We start from the raw sequence: 22,859 nt of genomic DNA on the forward strand, positions 1-22,859 counted from the left end.
CCGTGTTCCTTGATATGGAGAAGGCGTATGACACTACCTGGCGATTCGGAATCTTGAAAGACCTCTCCGAAATTGGTATTCGAGGTAACATGCTAAACGTGATAGAAAGTTACCTAAGTGACCGTACCTTCCGCGTCAGAGTAGGAAATGCTCTGTCCTGGCCATTTATCCAAGAGACTGGTGTACCGCAGGGTGGTGTGCTAAGCTGTACCCTTTTCATAGTAAAAATGACCTCTCTGCGGTCATTCATTCCGCGAAACATGTTTTATTCAGTCTACGTAGATGATGTTCAGATTGGGCTTAAGTCCTGTAATCTTGCAATATGTGAGCGGCAGGTACAGTTAGGCCTCAATAAAGTGTCAGCCTGGGCAAATGAGAATGGGTTCAAATTAAACCCCCAGAAAAGCTCCTGCGTTCTTTTTTTCAAGAAAGAGAGGCCCAACCCCTCAGCCCGATATACATCTACAAGGGCACCGCATACCTTTGAGCGCAGAACATAAATTTTTAGGTGTGATGCTAGACTCAAAACTGACCTTTGTATCTCACATTAAAAACCTGAAAAATAAATGTCTTAAAACCATGAACATACTAAAAATTCTCTCACACACAGCATGGGGTAGTGATAGAGAATGTCTCATGAAACTTTACAAAAGCCTCATACGCACACGCTTGGACTATGGTTCTGTAATTTATCATTCTGCTGCCCCGAGTGCATTGACGATGCTAGATCCTGTGCATCATCTGGGCATCCGGCTGGCTACTGGTGCATTCAGAACAAGTCCAGTGGAGAGCCTTTATGTGGAATCTAATGAATGGTCGCTCCATCTGCAAAGGTCATATTTAAGCTTTACGTATTTCCTTAATGTACACTTGGACCAACGGCATCCCACTTACACAACTATAAATGATATGACCACAGCCACATTGTATAATAACCGACCTGAGCGAGACGTCCCTTCTCGCTGCGGGTGAGGAACCTAAGTGATGAAATGGATGTCCCTTTTGAGCATGTGTTAATGCGCCCTGCAAGGTCGGCGCCACCGTGGCAGTGGCAGGTATTAGAGTGTGACATATCTTTTGTGGAGGTAACTAAGCACGCTCCAGAAATACACATTCAAATGCACTACCTAAAGTTACAGTCAAAATACTCGTGTCCTGCATTTTTTACGGACGCATCAAAATCTAAGGTAGGCGTGTCCTACGCTGCTGTGGGTCCATCATTCTCTGAATGCGAGAGGCTGCAACCAGAGACGAGTATTTTTACAGCTGAGGCTTACGCACTCCTTTCTGCTGTTAAATACATCCATAGTACAAGACTCCAAAAGGCGGTTATCTATACATACTCGCTAAGTGTTGTTAAAGCCCTGAAGTCACTAAAAACAAATAAAAATCCAGTTCTTGTCGAACTGTTTTCAATCCTGTGCAAAGCATATTTGTCAGAACAACGTGTGATAATATGGTGGGTCCCCGGGCACAGGGGCATTGAAGGCAATGTACTCGCTGACAGCATGGCGACTTCCATAGGAACGAAACCTGTGAATCCCTCTATAGGTCTTCCTGCCTTAGATCTTAAACCATTCGTGCGTAGGAAGGTGAGGGACTACTGGCAGCGATTATGGGATACCAGGACTTCTAACAAGCTCCACCTAATTAAACCACAGATAGGAAAATGGCCTCCTCGTAGTAAAGTACGACGCACTGAGGTCACTCTCTGCCGACTAAGAATAGGCCATACATATGGTACGCACGCTTACCTGCTCCTTGGAAATGATCCCCCCGTCTGTGGTGAATGTGGTGAGACACTAACGGTCCTCCACGCATTACTGGAATGCCGCAAACTTGACGTACTAAGAAAAAAGCATTTTCCCCTGGCATTTAGACAAAGGATACCACTACACCCAGCTTTATTCCTCGGCACAGATCCTTTATTCAGCACAGGTCCTGTTTTAAGTTTTTTAAGAGAATGCCAAGCATTGCATGTTATTGCTCCATTTGTACCGTAGAGCAGCCTCTCAGGAGAGGCTGCTGCTGCGGCAGTTTTAAGAGGCACGTGTCTCCACGCCCTTGTTGGTTAAGGGTCTTGTTGAGCCATTAGTGCCGCGTTTACAAAATGCCAGTGAAACTTATAATCTATTGCGATATACGTTTAATCTACTTTAATCTTTCACCTCTACCAACTGTAGCCCATAGCCCACCGCACTACATTCATCATGTCTGCGTTGATTGTATATATCTCTTTTAGGCCGTTTTACAGCCATGACATCACACACACATCATAAATCATGGCTCATCTACATCCCAGCATAAATTGACATGGCGCTCTTTGGCCTGATTTGGCCCTTGCGCCACAAAACACCAATACATCGATCTCAATATGCAATTTGTCACCTATAGCGGAAAATTAACCTGCTCGAATTATTCACGGTGTAACAGCGTAACTATACGAAACAGAAGCTTGCCAGTGCTCAGTGCGCGTCCAATTCGTGGAATACAAGAGGGTAGATACCAGTCGTGCGGTAGTCCCCTAACCGCACGGCAGTTAACACACCGGCTGCTTTTTTTTCTGTAAAACTGTACGCGTATCCTGGGACGTGGAATGCCAATAAATTTTTTAGTTCAATTTGAGTACGCATGTTTTTATGACGTGGTGTTGGATCGCGGCACGTGCCCTAATAAATTTAGGCATTATCAGTTCAAAGCAGCCGATTGTTCCTTTACAACTCTTAATATATTGAACGGAATGAGGCAAACCCCTACAGGGAAAAATGTAGCTCGGGCTTTTCAAGTTTCACGACAGAACCGCGGGGCCGTTGACGTCCGCACGGCATCGTTTTCACTAATACATGTATAATAACCTTTTTTTCCTTGTATTTTGATTTGTGTATTCCGGCTGATTTTGTACCCGCAGAAAAAGTTCGCAAAAGTGGACAGGTTGAATGCTTACGCACTTTCTAACATGATAGAATTCTTTATTGACACACAATTAATTAGAAACCACCAGACGATGCCAAAATCCAATGACCCCATAGGATCTGGTACAGAAATTGAAAGCGGCAACATCGAAATCATATTCTTGTTTGTTGATTGCCAAGCCTCTGTTTGTGGCTTTACTGATTATTTCAGTGGTGTAATCCGTCAGTGCACGTGAATTTCTCATTAGTGTCCATTTAATTGTAAGCTAGCGAAATCTTAATGATAGCCGACCGCACGTAGTACTATGTAACGCGAGTAATGTCTGCCTCTTCAGGTTATTGAGTTGAAGTGACAAGATTGCTCTATCTTCGAAGTATTTCCGTGACAGCATGAGAAACAAGTGGCACTTTCGTTCGTATGCATATTACACAATACCTATGCACAAATAGAGAAAAAAACAGCGCGAAAACCACGGGACACACAGGAAGGGAACGCACGCAGCGCTGATCAGCGCTGTGCGTTATCTTCCTGTGTGTCCTGGGTTTTTTGCGCTGTTTTTTAATCATGCACAACCAACAAGCCCAGCTCTCCGCACTTACGCATAATTTATAATCAAACGTATGAAAAGATGTGGCCGCGAATTCACAAGGCTTTTCTTTCGCAAGTGCTGTTTTCCATTGGCCGGCTGCCTTCGCTAATACAACTATGTCCGCCACTGCAATTGGCTCGCCTTTGATTGTGACATTTTTTAGCGTAAGAACTTTTCTGTGTGTGTATGTGAGTGCGCACCCTGATTTGTTTTTTCATCGCAACCTTGAACCTTACGCTGAAAGGTAAAGCTGAGGAACAGAGGAGTTGATAGCTAGTAAACAATTCAATTTGAGTGAAGAGAAAGGACATCTTACTTGTACTATTTGTTAAGCGAAATACAACACAAAAAGCATAAGTTAAAACAACGCTGATGGCTTTTATAAGCGTAAAAGATCACCTTCATGGATGAATTGAAAATCCGTATTAGCCACATCAGCATATCATGCAATGCGTTCTACAAATGACAAATATTACAATTTTTTTAGCAGGAGGAAAAATATTTTTAATAGTATACAGCGTCACATAAATGAGTCAGTATCACGGTAAATTCACGCTGTTTCAGGCTGTCTTAAAAACGTTCTGCTTAAGATTTACGAATTTCCTCTTCGTGTTGCAAATATTTCCTATACGAAAATAAATGCGTGCCTTTTTACGCCCGTTGATTTCTTTGCAAGTCGTTTAAGCGTCCGTTATAAGCCATATGCTGCCGCGATCTTGGGTCCGTATTCACAGAAAAGTTATTACCTTAAACTTTTTCGTAAGATAAGCTTTATTCCAGCCAATCGTGGTGGTAGAGATATATTAGCGAAAGCGACCAGCCAATGGCAAACATCATACATGAACGAAAGGCTTTGTGAATCCGGCCCTCTTTTTTCCTCTCTTACTGTCTCTCTTTGTTATGGAAATGTCGCACTACCGCGCATACATGCCACGCGAGTCCATACCAAGCAGAAGGCCCATGGTACGATGCTACAGTACACAATTTCACTACGAGACACCAAGAGGCTCCGCGCGTCAAAAAGCTGACAGCTCCAACATTCGGTTATTTGTTGACAGCCTTGGGTACAGCAAGTCGTGCATTACATCACACGCGGAATCGTACCGTGTGAAGCCGTCTAGTTGCATTACCGGCTGTCTTCCGTAGAACCTCATAGCTAAACGGCAAAGGCACGTTCTAATCGCAACCAGACGAAGACGGCATTGCGGGCGCGCACCGTGGCACGGGCAAGAAGAGCGTCCACGGATTCTGCAGGAGAAGCGTGCTCCATAGTGGCGCTTCCACAGCCTAGGATGCACGAGAAGCACACGTGGTTCAGTGGCACAAATACTTCGTCGCGTTGCCGTAACAAATTTCACACTTGACGGTGCAGCACCAGTGGAATTGGCAGTTGCACTTGTGCGGGGTGATCAACGTAACCTTCCGGACGTTATGACCGCAGCTGTGGCAAAAGTTGTAGCAGCTGTCGCGTTCCGTCCGGGACACACCCCTACCGGTCCTCCTGCGAGAGATAAATTGGTGATAAATTAACGCGAGTAACGAACGCGTTAGCGGCCATGCAAAGCTTTGTTACGCCCACTTCGAGCTGTTTCCGTCACATGAGCATCTGCGAAGCGCGCAGCATCACGCGACAGATTTTGATCCGCCTTCTCTGATATGGTGAGCCCAAGGGCCGTGCTATTTTATTGGGATAGCAATTATATGGACAGTGTCGACGGGTTTTTGCCGTCGCCGTCATGTCCCGTATGAAGACCAAATTGATCTTACTCAATGCCCTTCAATGGGCCTGTAAGGCATTTTGAATAAATAAATAAATAAAGATCCCCCGCGCATCGTATGTTCTAAAGCCCCTCCATGCGTTTTCCGCCGGCTAGGTTAAGAGCGCCAACTCGTCCTCCTCCTCGCCCTTTACGCAGGCTCCCCACCTAGCGGAAGCCGAAGTGCCGCCATGATGTTTCTACTGCTTTTCCGGTTGATGCACCCGCCCCATGCCCGCTCATGCCCTCGCGACGCAGAAACACTGAACGAAAACACGCTCGGCGGCAGGCAGTTTACGACGAACCTCAAAACAACAACACTTGCGAAACGGAGAATGAAATACCTGCTTTCTCGCGTGTGCACATGCGTGCGCAGAACCAAGATGGAAGGAAAAAGCGGAAGGAAGTGGCTCAAGAACTTCCTTCCGGAAGCTCCGGAACCGGAAGTGGGCGTAGTCGTCGAAACAATAGATGGCGGTACTTAAGAAAGCGGCAGCAGACGCGATGGAGGGGCTTTAGTATGTTCTACCGCGGGTAAACGCGCGTGAGCGGGGGCGACGAATGTGGCCGAAGCAGAGATCAAACGAGCCGGCCCGTTTCCGTCGCTAGGAGGGTGCATGCGATAACATCACCCTCGGGAGGACTGCCGTCAAAGCAGACAGGAAAGGCCCCGCCCGTCTTTAACGAGCATGAAAAGACGAGGGGGGGGGGGTCGCGCGAGCAGCAACTTTGAACTTTGAATCTAGGGGTGCGGTCGCGATCGCTGGCGCGCGCGCTACTTCGACAGCCATCACAGCGGGCGGCTCGTATACCCTTCTACGTGCTGCGCTCTCAACCTGAAGTGACTATGCGGAGAGCGTCTCTCCCTGGAGAGGTCGTATTCTCTTACACCAGCGTTTTGTAGTTACGCGAGATCAGATACAAAACAGTTAGCTGCCAGCCTCATTTGTATAACACTACAATTTGTTGCTATCGCATTCATTGCTTCGCCCTTGCGGTGAAACTGTGACTTTTTTCACTACCGCGGCAACGGTGACTTGTGTTGCGTCAGTCGTTCAGTCCTCAGGTGTGCGGGCTCTTTAGGGCTGTAAAAAAATGGGCGAAGCTCGCACTAAGCACTAAGCCGCGCAAGCCTTGAAACAGCGAAGCTGCACGATTCTGAAGACTAATCTGGTTGCTTCTAGGTTGTTTCTAGGCCTTAGCTAGGTGATGAGGGTTGTTTCTATGTTGCTTCTAGGTCGTTGCTAGGCTTTAGCTAGGTGATGCTAGGTTGTTGCTATGTTGATTCTCAGCTCAGAGAGGTTCGAGTTAAACCACACACAGTCACTGTGGGGAGACGTCTGTTCGGTGTCCAACGATACGGCATTACTATAGTCGGATACAACTTAAGAAGACAGGAGAGGCCCCGCCCAGACGACCGAAGCGCGGCAACCGATCGCCTCCGCAACTAAAGAAATAGTCCCGCTCATGCACGCGCCGATGTTCTCCGAAGGCGGAGCCACCGGCCGTCCCGCTCATGACGTCAGTCCCGAGTGCGCGCCCATTGGTGCTGGCTCGTGTTCGTCCGCCTTTGAGGAGGAAATGCCGCTGCCTTCTAAAGTTGTATTCGACTATAGCATCTAACGGCTTTGGGCATGCATGGAGCAAAACGATGCGAGTGAAGCCAGGGCGCTATAGATGGGAACAGCAAGCTCGGGGAAGTGCATAGCTCTCCCCGCGAGCAAGTATGCGGCGAGACAGCGCTCACAGCTCGGTTCATATGTTTATTCACCTTTGTGACAGCAAAGCTTCAGAAGATGCATTGATCCATCATCAGCTTAATTTAACGAACTAATGTTTTCAATGGCAACTGGTATAGTCCACGCACAGGCAGAAAATGCTCGAGTGTGCATGCAGCCGCGCGTAAGTGCACTACCATCGCGTCGGTCTTGGATGCACAAGTGTTATGGCCTATAACACGTATGCAGCCGCTGACCGCATCTGGCAGGCACTGAATTCGGCGTGTCACGCACACAGTACGTATACGACGGGACTACAGTGAGACAGCATGCTATCTACGTCGTCCACGTAGATAGCAACGAGCGCAGAGAAGCGCATGTTCGCGGTGACGCGTAGAGGCGAGCCAACCTAATTTGAGCAGCAACGAGCTCCATACATATCTCTGCAGAACACTGCCGGACACTGGTCGGCGCAAGCTGAGGATTTTCCCGACACGCACACGCGAGGTTCTTTCAGAAAAAAAACACAAAAAAACGCATATGCTGCACGCACCTGCGTATAGGGAGTCGGCCCACCTGTGTGTGAGCATACTGACCCCTGGAACAGCCCTCTCACTCCGCCCCGTGTTAGAAACTAAGACAATGCACCAAGTTTTGATCTATATAACAATATAGCAAGAAACAAACGTGACGGCACAATACATGGGAAAAATATTGCCCAGAAACAGCCCAAGGACAACTGCGAATAAAGAATATTCATTCGTTGTGAATGTCAACGGAAACCTAGAAAATATGATCAGATGTCTAATAAGGTTAAGTGCTGATTTGGCAGCCACGCAAGGTTTTCACGGTTTGCTGCGAAGTGTCCACGACAAATCAGAAGTCTGTAACAGGGCAAGACGCATCGCATAAAAAAATATCGAAGAGTGCAAAGGCATGCAGTGATGCACACATGTCCTCGCTTGCTGGCTTTTTCTTTTCTTTTTCTTACCGTTTCATCTTAATTTACACGACAATACAGCAGACCTAGATATCGTGTGTCTGCCACCTTGTCTGAAATGCAAAGCACAAGAAACTTGGTTACTGCTGCGGAGACACTTTCGAAGGGGAATATACAGGGTCATTGAATAAAGGGGACAAATATGGGGCAATGGGCGGCCGTTGGATGGAGCTCACAGAAAATGGAAGCCTGCCTTATAAGTGTTTGAGGACTGCTTTATGTCTGCGCGCCTCTAACTAGGTTCACTAGATCGTGTAAACATATTAACCAGCTTCCTCTGTTTTAGTTCTCCGTGTTTATTCAGCAGCTACAGCGTTCCGAATATGCCTAGACCCACTGTACGACACTGGAAGTAATGCATAAATCAAGCGACCTATCACCAAACCGGTGCCTACCGTGAGCACTCTCGGCCGTAGGTGCCACCGACGTCGAGGCTGCGATTGGGCCGGCAGTAGTCGCTTGAAGGCACGGCGTAAACCAGCACTTTCTTCACCTCGGGCCATTTAGGTGCGCCGCGGTTAGAGTGGACAAGGTGGGCCCGGTCGTACGCTTTCCGTAGCCTCCGTCCGACGGCCGACATTTCGCCCAGCTTCATCCAGCAAGTCTTCATGGTGCACGTGCCCGAGGGGCCGTGGCATTTGCATGTGCGCTGCGTCGTCTTGCGCACAGCCTGAAAAGATAAGCGCATCTGTCAGGTGCGGGTGTCGCGTTCTGCGGCAACGCCGGCAAGGTATATTTTGCATAAGGCTTTCAGTTCTGTGAACTTAGAAGACATTTTGCGAAACATCAAAAAAAAAAAAACAAACAATGTGGCTGGCCTTTGCGTTCTTAACGCCCAAAAATTTGTTGACCCCCACCCCCCGAGAAAATCTTTCGGTCAACTTTCTTTTCTGTTCTCGTGGTAGTGCGATGCACTACCATTTGAGACGCCATGTTTTCATGAGCCATGCACCAATGAAATGTGGCGTATATTATATTCTTTTTCCGCATGGCAAATCGACTGAAAGTGTAATAAGCGTAATCATGGACCTCCTCCATTTGGTGAAGCCCTATGTTCGGTCTCTGTATTCACTCGTTTGTTTATTTATTTTTTACATTTATTTTTTTACAGCAATTTTTATTGTCTGATAAGAGCTTTTTATGCTTCACACCTAGAAGCGGGCTTCTCCTCACAAGGACTCTTATTGTAGAGAAGCCCGCCGTTGGACGCCGTTCGGTACGTTGGACGGGCTGTGTTGGACTTGCAAATATATACTCACTGAATACATGTGTTGCGGGAAGACTAAGCGAACCTAATCGCACTGGCGGTTGTGATAAGAATAGGGGAGGTTGTTCTCATTAGAGCGCGCGAATAAAATTTAAAATTCACTTTGCGTCACTCGTGTAATCCGATCAGTGCTAAACGCATGTCTACTTGATGGGTATAGCTTGAATACTAACAGCTTCGAGGCATTCTATAAAGCATGCTGGTGCATCAAGTAGTTCTTTTCCCGCAATAGCATGGGAAAGTCTTTGTGGGAAGATAATATGAGTAGCGCACGTACAATTTGTCGACACGTTTGCGTACTCAGCATGTTCATACATACTTGATGCATTGACTGTCTTTAGCTACGCTGTTGCAATCAGCTAGCGCAAGTGATCTCAGCTCCTAACCGCAGCTGCGCAAGTATGACTAACTCATCACACCAACGCAAGCCCACTGCGTAAGATATGCGACTAGTTTTCATTCTTTACACTTTACCTTGTTTGAAGAACTGGTTTATGTTTTCTACCTTAACTTGACAAGAGAGTGGCACGGATTAAATTTAGGCTCTCAATGAAACATACACCACAAAGAAGTTTCCTGAACACGAGCAATAATTATCGATAAGGTGCATAGCATGGTTAATTCTTATCAGACAGCGCGCTACTATGCAGCGTCGGTTCTGTCGACTGCCGTCACTTTCGTCGTCTCGCTGGCATCTCGCGTGTAAGGCGCGCCTCACATCTTCGACTCGGTCGACAGAGAATCGCCAATAGACAGTTGCGGAGGCTTCTCCTTGACCCTTTCATATTAGAGTAATTTCAAAACAGCTTGCTTTCTCGTAAATAAGCTTTCTCGTCTTAGTGTGACCTCGGGCGCCTTGTGTATCCTTCGCACCAATCATCGGCCACCTTCGTTGTGCCTGCTGGATAGCAACTCCAAATACCATGACTTGTGTCTACTCGAACGTTTGCGTGTACCTTGACTAAAGAAAACGGAGCGAACGATCCCGGAAGAGGGAAATAACTCAGCAGTGATGCCGTGCCTTGAGGGTGCTACTTGAGGGTCCATTTGGGGGTGCTATTAAAGCTTTCCGGCACCGTCCAACAGCGAGGCCACCGGAAAGCCATGATATATTAACGATACCAAACGTGCACTTTTATAGCGTGTCCAACGCAGCTCTGTCCGTCACCATGCCGCGTTGCAAGTAGCGTATGCCCTTCTACACTGTAGCACGCCTCTGCCCGGTCAGGCATAGAACAGGACACATATACCTTAATACGAGCTGTCAGTTTACTGATGTGAAATCGGAGCATTCATCTGATCGCTAATCTGTACGTTGCGATATTGCTGTATGACATGCCAAGTTTCAGCAGTGGTGCCAGTACAATAGTGCGATATGCAACCAACGAATTATTCTGTGCTAAGTCGAATAACAAAAAACTCGGCTCTTATATTTCTTCGTGCACTGATCAGTCGGTACAGTAACATAGTGAAAATACGCGTGCCCCGGAACTGACGCGTGCCTCAATATACAAATAAAACTGCATGGTGTTGATGTTTAATAATTAAGGCCAAAACAATGCAAAACAAATCAGCTGCTTTGACATCAATGCATAACCACGTAGTGCAAGTTGCGTCCAAGTCGCGACCGTGTCTCATTCAGGGTCGAGCACTTACCGCTGTGCCAACTTTGTTGTTGTGCGTATGCATTGCGTCGTTTAGGTCTTTGTTGGCTCCAAACTTCTCGAGAAGGACGTGGCGCGAAAAATTTCCTGCGTGTTTGATATCCACGCTGCAGCCACCCCAGGACCATGCTGCACCTGCACAGAAGGCATGGAAACGCTACGATCACTTTAAGTCACTCAGTAAACCTCACAGTGTCTTTCTATAGGGCTGACGCGCTGGAGTTTTGAGTACTGTGGCGGAGCCTGGTGGCGTGCGCCGAAGTTGCTTGGGTAGTCAAAAATGGACGCCGATCGGTGAGTTACACAGTTCTCACTTGCTTTGAGCGTTTTACTTAATTTTGTGCGTAGTTTTCAGACTCAAAAAGTGCTAAAACGTACGCAGGAACTTGTCCGCTATGCCTGCGAAGCCTGACATGTTGGACGAGCGATCTCTACTTCAAGAAACCGTGCCGAAAGCAGGCGGACCGGGCGAGGGCTCTGAGCAGCGGGCGGTCCCGAAGTGCGGTCGCCGCCGTTATTGTTGCGTTGTTAATTGCCATGAACATGAGGGCAAGGATTCTAATGTGCGGTTCTACCGGTTCCCTGGAAAGCCGTACGAAGTGGAGCGACGGAACCGCTGGATACGTGCCGTGCGACGCGTGAAGTGAGTACGCGAGAAAAACGCGGTCTGCTACGTAACGTGCTGATTACTTTTCGATATATTCCCTGTGTGCAGTCCTGACGGCACGCCGTGGCTGCCGACGGCGAACACGAGGATATGCAGCCGGCACTTCGTGGGAAACGAGAAAAACGATGCCATGAGTCACCCTGCATACGTGCCTACGATGTTTCCGGCAGCTTACAACCGGCCGCTTCCAGCTGACCCCTCAACTGGGCTTGAGAGGTTTGGTAGGTGAGTGCCGTGTTTCCGAAGCACAGTTTTCAGCTGCCTTAAGGCTGCTGTCAGATATATCGTTACAACAGTGCGCATGTTCTCGTACACTGCTTGTTTTCTTCTGCTATGCCTGGCTTTCTAATGTGCTGTCTGTAATACTTAGATGGAAGAAAAGGGGACAAGAGACCTCATCACACCATCAGCAACAAATTAGCGAGGCGCCAAGCTTTGGCACTGCAGCTGGCATTGCTTCACAAGTGTCTGGGCAGAATGTGGAAGCACAAGCTGAAGATGTAGGTTGCACATTCCTTTTACAGTGAAACCTCGGTGATACGATCACAGCTCATACGAATTTCGGGGTGATACGAATTTTTCGTTGGTCCCGGCCAAGGCCCATTGGCCTGCAGTGTAATGGAGTACGGTTGTTGCGAACCGATTTTATCCAGCGACGTTTGATACGAACGTACGCTACCGCCCAGGCACGAATAGCCCAGGTCCGCGCTGTCGCGGAAGACGCGCCAAGCACATGCGAGCGCGGGAACGCAAGCGCAGGCATGCGCGCCGCACCGCCAAATCGTCAGAATAACGTAGTAAGAAAAACACTTTTCTTACGGTCAGAATAAACCTTCAGAGGCGCGTCACGGCCTCCGAGATTGTGTGCGCGAATCTTTGAGGCTCTTATGTGCCTCCGTGTGCCTTCGCGCTTTGCTTATAGAGGACATTAGCGCCATGCTTTTTTTTTTCTAACGCGTCGACGCGGGCTGCTGTCGTTGTACTGTGTTTACACGTGCCTGCCTCGCGCATCAGACATCCTATGAAACGTGGACGAGGACCTAAAGAAGGCGAGGACGGTCTTGGCGAAGAAGTCAGGCCGTCAACGTCAACATGCGCGACTGTTGAGGTCGCACTTGTGCGGGCACAGCCGTAAATCTCCCAAAAAACATCCCGAACACCTCTGCCATAACAAAATGATTACACAGGACCATGGTTTTGTAATTTTGTGGCCTTGATCCATAACGTCAAAGCGCTTCTTTTGTTACTTTCGGTGCAGTACTCCGGTGTCGTGCAAAAAAGCATACTAAAATTTGAAAGGTGCTACTGCTGTCGCGGGTCACAACTCACCTGGTTCATTAATTAAATACGCGCGTACGTGCCGTATATTTCGGGTGCTGGTATGATTGCCGACATCTAAAAACATAATTGACAATCGTTCAGGGTTCTTCCTGACGTTGCTGCGGCCCTGAAAAATAATAAATGAAAATGCACGCCAGCTTTCTTTTGTCGCATGCTAATTTTCCATGCTTTCTGGTGATACGAATTTCGGATGATGCGAATGTTTTTGGTGGTCCCGTGAGATTCGTATCACCGAGGTTTCACTGTATATTGTGATATATTACTCAAGATATTGCAGCTAGATGCTCAAATTTTTCTATGCGTTGAAATACTCATCACCAAAGGAGTTATATTTTGCGACCTCGATATTTTTTCAGCCTGTAGACCCGGAAGAAAGCGACTTACCTGTAGATGACCAAGGGTGCCTCAATCCTTGTTCTGAATCAAGCAGAGACATTTCGGCAGACACTCGCATGCATGAATCATCTGTACAAACTGATCAGCAACTTGTACGGACAGCTGCTGTTGGACCATCCTCAAGAACATGCTTCTTTATGGGCTACAGCAGTATAACAGGCAACGCAGGTGCACTTCGTAGTTTGTGTCGTGTGGAAGAAAATGTTTTTGCATTATTGCTCAGCATGCTTCCGACAGTTAGGGACAGAACCACAGACATAACGATTGAGAATAAGTTGCTGATGTTTCTCATGAAGATGAAACTTGGTATTTCATTCAGTGCTCTATCTGTCATTTTTGGTACACATACGAGCACTGCAAGTCGCGCATTTTTTTCTGTTTTGTACACCTTGGCTGAAGCAACCGGAGATTGGATCTATAAGCCACCCATTGACGACATAAAGATTGCACAGCCAGCTTGCTTCAGGAAAAATTATCCTGAATGCACATTAATAATTGATTGCACCGAGATGAAGACTGAGGCACCTTCTGAGGTTAGGCAGCAGCATATGCTTTTTTCTCAATACAAAGGGTGCTACACGCTTAAATTTTTGGTAGGTATCATACCTAATGGCATGGTTGTGTTTGCATCAAAGCCGTACAGTGGACGCTGTTCCGACACTCGTATCACATTGGAGTCTGGCTTCTTAAACATTGTTGAGGAAGGCAACATGATTTTGGTGGACAAACGATTTCCTGGCATACGCATACATCTTGCCAGCAAAGGAGTTGTTATGATCATGCCTCCTTTCTCAGTTGGAGGCAATGTTCCATTCACTCCTCAAGAAATGGAGCAAACTTACACAATTGCTTCTGTACGTATCCATGTAGAGAGAGCGATTCGGAGAATTAAGTTGTACAACATACTAAAACATGTACCCATTAAGCTCATTCCATCAATGAAGGAAATTTTTCACATGTACTGTGTCTTGGCGAACCTTCAACCCCCTATAATCAGTTCGTGAAGTGTGAGCTTGCTTAGAATATTGGCAGACTTGAATATATTTGACATCTACTTAATGTGATGCATTGCACAAACTAGTCTTTTGCACCTCAAGACACATATGAAGTGTCAAATCAGCAGGGCTCGTGCACTTGTTGCGAAATGAAAGTGCGTTGTGGATCTCAGCAATTAAGAAAATTCAGATTAGGTACACGCATGCATGTCCTAGTGCCTTCTATACTGAAGGTCCTGTGCTCGAATCTTAGAGAATATCACATATTTTGTTGCTTGCTTCTCCCTTGTATTTTTTCATTTATGCTTTGGTGGGGAGTGTTTTGAGTTATCACCCAGGGCTCACTGCATTCACTAGATACATTACACTATGTCCTCCATTAAACCTATGTGTTATTTTGCAAATTAAGTGTAACTGTCGTTATTATTAACTGTAATAGTCATCCCATGTGCATTTTGCGTGGCACCTTTAAGAAATTTTCATTCAATTGTTTATATACCTACATTACTAATTTACTAAATAGTAATAAAAGGATATTAGGCAAATGGCAAGGTAATCTCAAAGGTACTTTTTGTATTCACTAAAATTGTGAAGGCCAGCAGAGCTTTTTAACATTTCATAGTGATTACAAGTGGTGAAATTAAAGAACGCTCAAGTAATAGTGATGCTAGATGCTGTACTTTTATGTAAGGACTCCAACTGTAATTCATACACCACTTATCTACAGAGAAAAAGGCTGGCAAGCAAAGCAGCGGGCATGCATGTGTTTTCAAACACATTAACTGTGAAAATGTTTGCGCGTTATTTTTGAATCAAGCTGTTTGCATTTACTAGCTATGTCATGACAATTCTCAGATGCACTAAACCACTGGTGTTGTGAACAACACTGCTGCTGGAAGAAAAAGGAACATCTGTCTAAGCAATAAACTTTATTTACATGTGTACAAAATTGGTACCTGAAGCCATAACTACACAAGGTGCTTAAGGTAATAGTTGAAGTAGAAATACTCCATCTTTGGAACAGCCTCGGAGAGGAACCCATCGTCCCTGGGAACTACTGTGGTTACACTGTGCTTATTTGTGTATACAAAAAAGAAGCACTCGTGCGTGTTTGTCACATACATAGAAAGCTGTATCTGTGTGTAATACGGGTGCCGCTTCCTCAGCTTGAGCTGACCTCCTTCGTACACAATGTACTTCACAAAACTGATTTCCCTTTCTGCGTCGATGATTATGTCATCCTTTCTTGAATATGGGCACTTTATTTCTAGCAGTGCCGTGTTGTCACCAACTTTGAAAAGGCCATCTGGGCTGGCGCAGAGCCACGGTTGTGTCAGGTGCACGATGAGTCCAACCTGCATATCAAAGTGGACAGTTATGTGATTTAGTAAAACAATGCGATGACACTACACGCCTGTACTTAGGCAAGATCCGTCATGCACCATTTCAGAGCTGTAGTGAATCATGCATTGCATAAATACATCAGGACAATTCGCTTGCAATTGCAAGGCAACCTTTTTTCACTTATGGGGACACACACATGTTGCAGCCTTAGTTTTAAATGCGAAGCATTTCTCTGCGAACCTAGCGCACTTTGAGCGTTTCTATCTACCTAGCCGCCTACGTCTGGGCGCTCTCGTGATCGCCTCCTTAACTTAGTGTAGACCAAAATTGGTATGGGGAGGGTAAGAGGGTTTGACGAATACGACTGTCTGGTCATGACATGAATAACGTGAAAATCCTGTCGCATACATCATCAAACCCTTTCCTCCAGACACGTGTGGCACATACAGAGATTCCACGGGCCGTGGTATACAGGTATGAGCCACAGGTGATAGTTTATATCTGCCCAGCAACGGCGAGAAAAGGCATTGGTAATTTAAATGCGACAGCGGTAAGAAAAACTGACACCGGCAGCGTTGACTAAACGAATGCAAAGAATAAAAATTAGGATCCCAGCAGGAATAGAACCCAATACTTCTGCAAGGTAGCCAGGTATTCTACCACATAGCCACGCCACATCTACAAACTGCTTTGGAAGAAGACCATCTGAAAGCATAATGTTGGTTGTAGTGCTGGCTATCTAATTTTATTACAAAGCAATAAGCACTACTTATGTACTGATATGATGCAGGTGTCATGTTGGGAAAACGTCAATTGTGGTTCCAGTGTTGGCTTCGCTTTTATAGCAGTCTAATAAACAAACATTACATTTGTATTCCTATGGTTCAGAAAGCTATGTTCAAGCGTTGCTCGACCTCGGAGGAATACGCTAACGAAAGTTACGTATCGTTATCGCACCATAGCGTAATATCGTGGCTAACACCATGTATGATATCGCGGTTAGTACCGTAGCGCGCACTCCGTTTTGGTAACACAGACGTCTGTGCTCTAAAGTTAATGCTTACGTTACGTGAGACCATAAGTTACCATTTAAACGTCAGTGTAGTCGGCATGCCTGTAAGCCCACGATGTGCACATAACTCCTCCATTAAAAAAAAAAAAAAACGTCGATCCACCTCATAACACTTGGCTCAAAGCCAAATAATGCAGCATAGAACAACTGGCTGCCTGCTTCGCATGAAACAGATTCCCACAAGGCATGGGATTGGCCGAATTTTTCTCTCTTCATTTTTATGCGGTGACTGTCTGCATGTATGTATACTAATTTGCAGTTATAGCGATTTGCTGTTTATAATAGACAGCAGCGTTGCACTGCTGATGAGTTATTAAATTTTTCATAGCAGAAGTGGCACTCAATCCTGAGCTTTCAGTGAGGATTATCACTCACCTGTAAAACTGACTGTCCAATCTTTTGCTCGAAGGATGCCCGGGCTATGGCCTCTGTCTTCCGTCCTGAAAGGAAAAAATTGTTTTTTTTTTACTGATCCAAACTTGTGTCATCATAACTTCAACCTAAAATAGATATTTTTCTGCCTATCCATGGCTTAAACTTTTGAATTGAGCAGGCTTCTTAGAAAAATAATTTTGAAGAAAAACTTATTTTTTCCAGGAAGTGTCATACTGTAGGTTTCAAGCATTCACTACTTGAACGCAATAACTCAGCTCACAGTGTGCTCAGCTTACCATGCATGACAGCCTTGCCAAAAAACTGCCTTCGTTGAAGAAGTTGCTGACTGAGCGTGTCCAATGGCAGCCTTCGGGCTACCACGGCATGGGCAGTGGAAGTTGGCGGCCGCACTCTTCGCTCATTGTGCCACCTGGATATTGATTGACACTTGAGATATTGGAGATTATGCACTGTACTTATTTATCACATACCAGGAATTTCAATGGATGTAACATGGGCCAAAGCACATGCAACTTCATGAAATTAGACATGTACCTTTGACAGCCTGCTTGCAAAACTGTGTTCAGTGCGATTGAGTGTGCCTCCTCCTCAGAGCACACTATTTTTGACGAGAAGAATTCCTTTTCTGCTTCCGTCATCCCCGCAGAAAAGTCCCATCGGGATAACCTCAGCTTCATTGCTGAATGTTCTGCAGCAGTTATTACATTGTATACTGGCATAGTGGGGCTCCGTATTCTCATTTTCTGCAGGTAACTGAGTTGCATTTCATGAGATGCCTTTTTTTTCAGTTTCAATCATTTCTTGTTTTTCTGCGTTTTGCACAGAATTCAGTGCAGTAATTTTTTGAATTTCATTGTGTGGGCAGTCAATTTCACTGAAATTCAATGAGTGTGATGGTGGGATCCGATCAGGTTTTCTGCCTCCGATGAAAACCTCTGTGCTGCCTGCAGTATACGAGCAGTTGAGGTCATACAGTTGCTGGAAGCGGGCCGGCAGACCTTAATGGTGTAGCCGAACATGAAAAAGTGAAGCCGATCATAATGGGAAAAAAAGCTGAAACTTACGTCCAAACAGTTCTTCAATGGATTCCTTCGCATCAATGTTCGGTTTCTGGGCTGGGTGACCCCAGGCCTGTGGAAGGTCTGTACATGATGACCTTTCTTCATTCAGCCACAGAACAACAGCTGCAGCATGCTTGCATTTACCAAGGCATCCTGCCTTACAGGAGCACTTGCTGGACACAATAGTTCGGTCAGGTGCGAGCTGTAGGATGAAAAGCCAACATTAAAGCACGTATTAGTTACAGATTGAGGCCCATGTACTTAGATTTAGGTGCACGTTAAAGAACCACAGGTGGTCGAAATTTCCAGAGCCCCCCACTACGGTGTCTCATAATCATATCATGGTTTTGGGACGTTACAACCCAGATGATATTATTATTATTATTATTGTTGTACTGGTTACAGAATGAAAGGTGCGCGCCCTTTGAGATTAAACCACCAGCTTAGCAGTGTGTAGTTCAGGCACCGCAAACTGCAGTAGTATCAAAGAATTTGTAAACAATTCGTCATTGTATTGAGCATCAATGAAAGCGAAGTTTCATTAATTTTTTTATGAAATATCGGCTGCTGCGCATTGTACTACCTGCACTTAAATTTTCATTGTATTACTTCACTTTGTTTTTACTGCGATAGCAATTATATGGACAGTCTCGGCTGGATATTGCCGTCGCCGTCGTCATGCACCGTATATGTATAAGTATGTATATATATATATATATATATATATATATATATACACCAAAGTCCCAAAGAAAAATTATTCAGAAAAATGCTTCCGAAGCGCGGAATCGAGCCAGGGACCTCTCGTTCCGCAGCGCGTGGCGCTAACCACTACGCCAGAAAGCGCAGATCCTTCAGGCAGCTAACGGCGAGCGTTATATACACACCCTTTACCGCTGGCAGGACTCAGAGACGGCAGGCGCTTATAAGAGAGAGAGAGATGAAAAAAGGAAGGCCGGGAGGTTAACCAGATATTAGCATCTGGGTTGCTACGCAGCACTGGGGAGGGGAAACAGGGGCAGCGTTTCTTCATTACCAGCGAGGGGCGCGACGGGCAGATTTAAACTCTCCAGGGTTTTCGCCGTACGGCAGAAGCTTCCTGGTACCAAAGGGTTTTCGTCGTACATGTACGGCATAGCGTTTATTTTTAAAACGCGCGCCTTGTTCGATAATTTTTCTTACTTGGCCTGTGCTGCCAGACTTCGGGAATACGTGGAATTTTTTTCATGCGCCGATGTCTCTCGGTTGTATTTTTTTTTTGCTTCCCAAAACGGCGCGCCGCCTATCGCTTGCACATCCGAGCGCGTTCGCGGTGCAGCTGGTTTAAAGTGCGCGCCTTTTTCGATCATTTCTCTTGCTTGGCTTGTGCTGCCACGCTTCGGGAATACGTGGAATGTTTTTCATGCGACGATGTCTCTCCGTTATTGCTTTCTTTATGCTTCGCAAAATGGCGCGCCGCGCGCCGGCTATCGCTTGCGCAACCGAGAGCGCCCGCGGCGCGGTTTGTTTCAAATGCGCGCCTTCTCCCATTTCTCTTGCTTGGAATGTGCTGCCACGCTTCGGGAATACGTGTATTTTTTTTAATGCGCCAATGTCTCTCCGTCTTTTTTTTTTTTTTTGCTTTCCAAAGAGGCGCGGCCGCTTGTAGTCTCCCATCAGAACACGCGCACGCGGTCTGGCTAGTTTCGGTTTCGTCCTTCGGGTGCTTTTCGCTTCTTGCGCCCGCAAAGCTGATGGCTGTTTGGTTTCTAATCTCTCAAAGGGTGACCGCTTGTTACTCTCGTTTATTACTCCCCGGCGCGCGATTACATCTGTTTCCGTGCGGCGCTAAATTACACAAACGACGCCGCCTTGATTGCGTTTCCTGTTTTGGGGTCTCGGAAAAACTAACTACGTCTTGTTGGCGATAAGACGAAGGATTACTGTAACTTTTTCACTCTTTTTGCTTTCCGGACGGGCGTACAACCATGGAGTTTTCTTCCGTGCGCTCGCTGACGCAGTTCGCTTCCGCTATGGAAGCGCGCGGCGGTTTGCTCTGCTGTCGGTGAGTCGAGCAGCGATTCTTCCGATGCGGACTATTCCCCAAGTGCCGAATCAGAATCTGATTCATTGGATTTCAGTTCGTTAGACGAGGATTTTTTGACGACTTCAGACTCCGATGACGATCAAGGAGCGACATCTGAAACGCGTGCGCGGCTAGCCATGCTTCAAAGACAATCACACGCTGAAAAGTTTTTAGTGTTAGAGCACGAACCTTTTTAACCGGAAACGTACTCTGGTGCGCTTAGTTTTGTATGTCTGTGAGCTGTGTTTAATACAATGCATAATTTTTATTCATAAAAAATTGTGAAGTTTTTTTGGGGATTCTGCTTGATTTTGCTACGAATAATCCATATGTATGTAACAACAAAACTGATTTTTTTGTCACTTTACGGTCACGAAAAAAAATGTTAGACAATTTTTTTCTGAAATAGAATCGTCTGAAGAATTTATTTCACCAATAAAAAACGCATTTTTGGACTGGATTTCGCGAAAAAATTCGACCCTCAAAGGGTTAAAAGTCGTCGGCGAGCTCGCTCGCTTCTTCTTGTATTTGCGCTGCTTCTCCGTAATGTTCTTTGTCAGGTGTTATATTTGCGCGCTGTGAACCTTGCCCTTCCACTGTCTGCTCGCGCGGTTTTCTCGTGGTGAGGGGAAGAGGGATGTTTCGAGGTTTCACCGTGATGTCCGCGCTCATGTTACGGAGCGTACGAAAGCCACTCGAGCTCAAGGGACGCCGCTAAACGAACAAACAGAAGATGAGCGCGAACTATCAAGTGTCACAGCTCGACACTTGAAGCACGCTAGTTTCCTTCGCTGCTTCGGCCGCCTTTGCAACAGGAGCGCTGTTCAAACTGAGAGTATCCATTGGCGAGCCTAACTTCGTATGGCATTAGTTTCTTGCTATCGCATTGATTGCTTCGCCCTTCTGGCGAAACTGTGACTTTTTCATTACATCACTTCTTGCTTCCTTTTGTTTTCATTGTTTACTTCAATTGCCCTTTCTTGCTGTTTGTTTCGGTCAGAAATATTTACCGTGTAGTTGGTCGAACCATGGCAAACGTTTTGAAACATAAAAAAGAACACGACTAGCGTTATCTTTAAATTTGGCAAGGTTAACACGCCACGGTAAGTAAAATGAGGCGGAGGGGGCATTTCCGCTAAAAAAAGCCGGCGGATCCCACGAATTGTGGGAATCGATGTAATGCGAAGCAGCCAGCAAAGAGCTGCATACATCGTCTTGTATGTCATTCAGGAAAATGCGTGTCATGGTTTTCATGTTAACTACTATTATTTATGTTCGTCACACAGTAACGTCGCGCAATACCAACTTCGGGGTCGATAAAGCTAGATGCGGCTGCCAGCGCCCCATGAGCGTGGCACGCAAGTCATGCTGTACATGACATACGTGTCATGACTTTCATGTTAACTCGTGTTATTTATGTTCCTCACACGGAGATGTCGCAAGATACCAATTTTGGTGTATATCAAGCTAGCGAAACGGCCGCCAGTACCCCATGAGCGTGGCACGTAAGTCATGCTGTACATGACATGCGTGTCATGATTTTCATGTTATCTCGTGTTATTTATGTTCGTTACACGGTCACGTCGCAAGATACCGATTTTGGTGTATATAAAGCTAGCGAAACGGCCGCCAGCGCACCATGATCGTGGCACGTAAGTCGTGCTGTACATGACATGCGTGTCATTATTTCCATGTTAACTCGTGTTATTATGTTCGTCACATAGCGACGTCGCGCAATACAAATTTCGGGGTAGATCAAGCTAGCGAAACGGCCGCCAGCGCCCCATGAGCGTGGCACGTAAGTGATGCTGTACGTGACATGCGTGTCATGATTTTCATGTTAACTCGTGTTTTTATGTTCGCCACACAGTCACGTCGCGCAATACCAATTTCGGGGTAGAGCAAGCTAGAGAAATGGCCGCCAGCGCTCCATGAGCGTGGCACGTAAGTCATGCTGTACATGACATGCGTGTCATGATTTTCATGTTAACTCGTGTTATTTATGTTCATTACACAGTCACATCACAAGATACTAATTTTGGTGTATATCTAGCTAGCGAAACTGCCGCCAGCGCTCCGTGAGCGTGGCAAGTAAGTCATGCTGTACATGACATGCGTGTCATGATTTTCATGTTAACTCGAGTTTTTATGTTCGTCATACAGTCACGTCGCGCAATACCAATTTCGGGGTAGATCAAGCTAGCGAAACTGCCGCCAGCGCCCCATGAGCGTGCCACGTAAGTCATGCTGTACATGGCATGCGTGTCATGATTTTCATGTTATCTCGTGTTATTTATGTTCGTTACACGGTCACGTCGCAAGATACCGATTTTGGTGTATATAAAGCTAGCGAAACGGCCGCCAGCGCACCATGAGCGTGGCACGTAAGTCATGCTGTACATGACATGCGTGTCATGATTTTCATGTTAACTCGTGTTATCTAGGTTCGTCACACAGTCACGTCGCAAGATACCAATTTTGGTGTATATCAAACTAGCGAAACGGCCGCCAGCGCACCATGAGCGTAGCATGCAAATCATGCTGTACATGACATGCGTGTCATGATTTTCATGTTATGACTTGTCATTTATGTTCGTCATACAGTCATGTTACG

At 46.2% G+C, this 22,859-nt stretch overlaps 2 protein-coding genes across 2 annotated transcripts in view; one reads left to right on the forward strand and one right to left on the reverse strand.

Annotated features, from left to right (window-relative positions):
• The first annotated feature begins 13,362 nt into the window (after nt 1-13,362).
• On the forward strand, nt 13,363-14,316 carry LOC125758312 (uncharacterized). The gene has a single exon (XM_049415355.1). The coding sequence runs from the start codon at nt 13,369-13,371 to the stop codon at nt 14,314-14,316; it is 948 nt and encodes a 315-aa protein (XP_049271312.1). The 5' UTR covers nt 13,363-13,368.
• Nucleotides 14,317-15,275: 959 nt separating this feature from the next.
• Nucleotides 15,276-22,859, reverse strand: part of LOC125758313 (uncharacterized) — a 37,353-nt gene continuing 29,769 nt past the window's right edge. Inside the window, exons 3-6 of the mRNA XM_049415356.1 lie at nt 18,180-18,382; nt 17,995-18,059; nt 17,099-17,163; nt 15,276-15,662 (exon numbers count right to left, since the gene is read on the reverse strand). Coding sequence (XP_049271313.1) covers nt 15,276-15,662; nt 17,099-17,163; nt 17,995-18,059; nt 18,180-18,382 — 720 coding nt within the window. The remainder of the gene's footprint in view (nt 15,663-17,098; nt 17,164-17,994; nt 18,060-18,179; nt 18,383-22,859) is intronic.

Source organism: Rhipicephalus sanguineus, chromosome 4, assembly GCF_013339695.2.
Source record: "Rhipicephalus sanguineus isolate Rsan-2018 chromosome 4, BIME_Rsan_1.4, whole genome shotgun sequence".
Lineage (NCBI taxonomy): Eukaryota > Metazoa > Arthropoda > Arachnida > Ixodida > Ixodidae > Rhipicephalus > Rhipicephalus sanguineus.

Coding starts and splice junctions, on each gene's coding strand:
- LOC125758312 (XM_049415355.1), top strand. CDS start 13,369: ATGCATGAATCATCTGTACAAACTGATCAGCAACTTGTACGGACAGCT.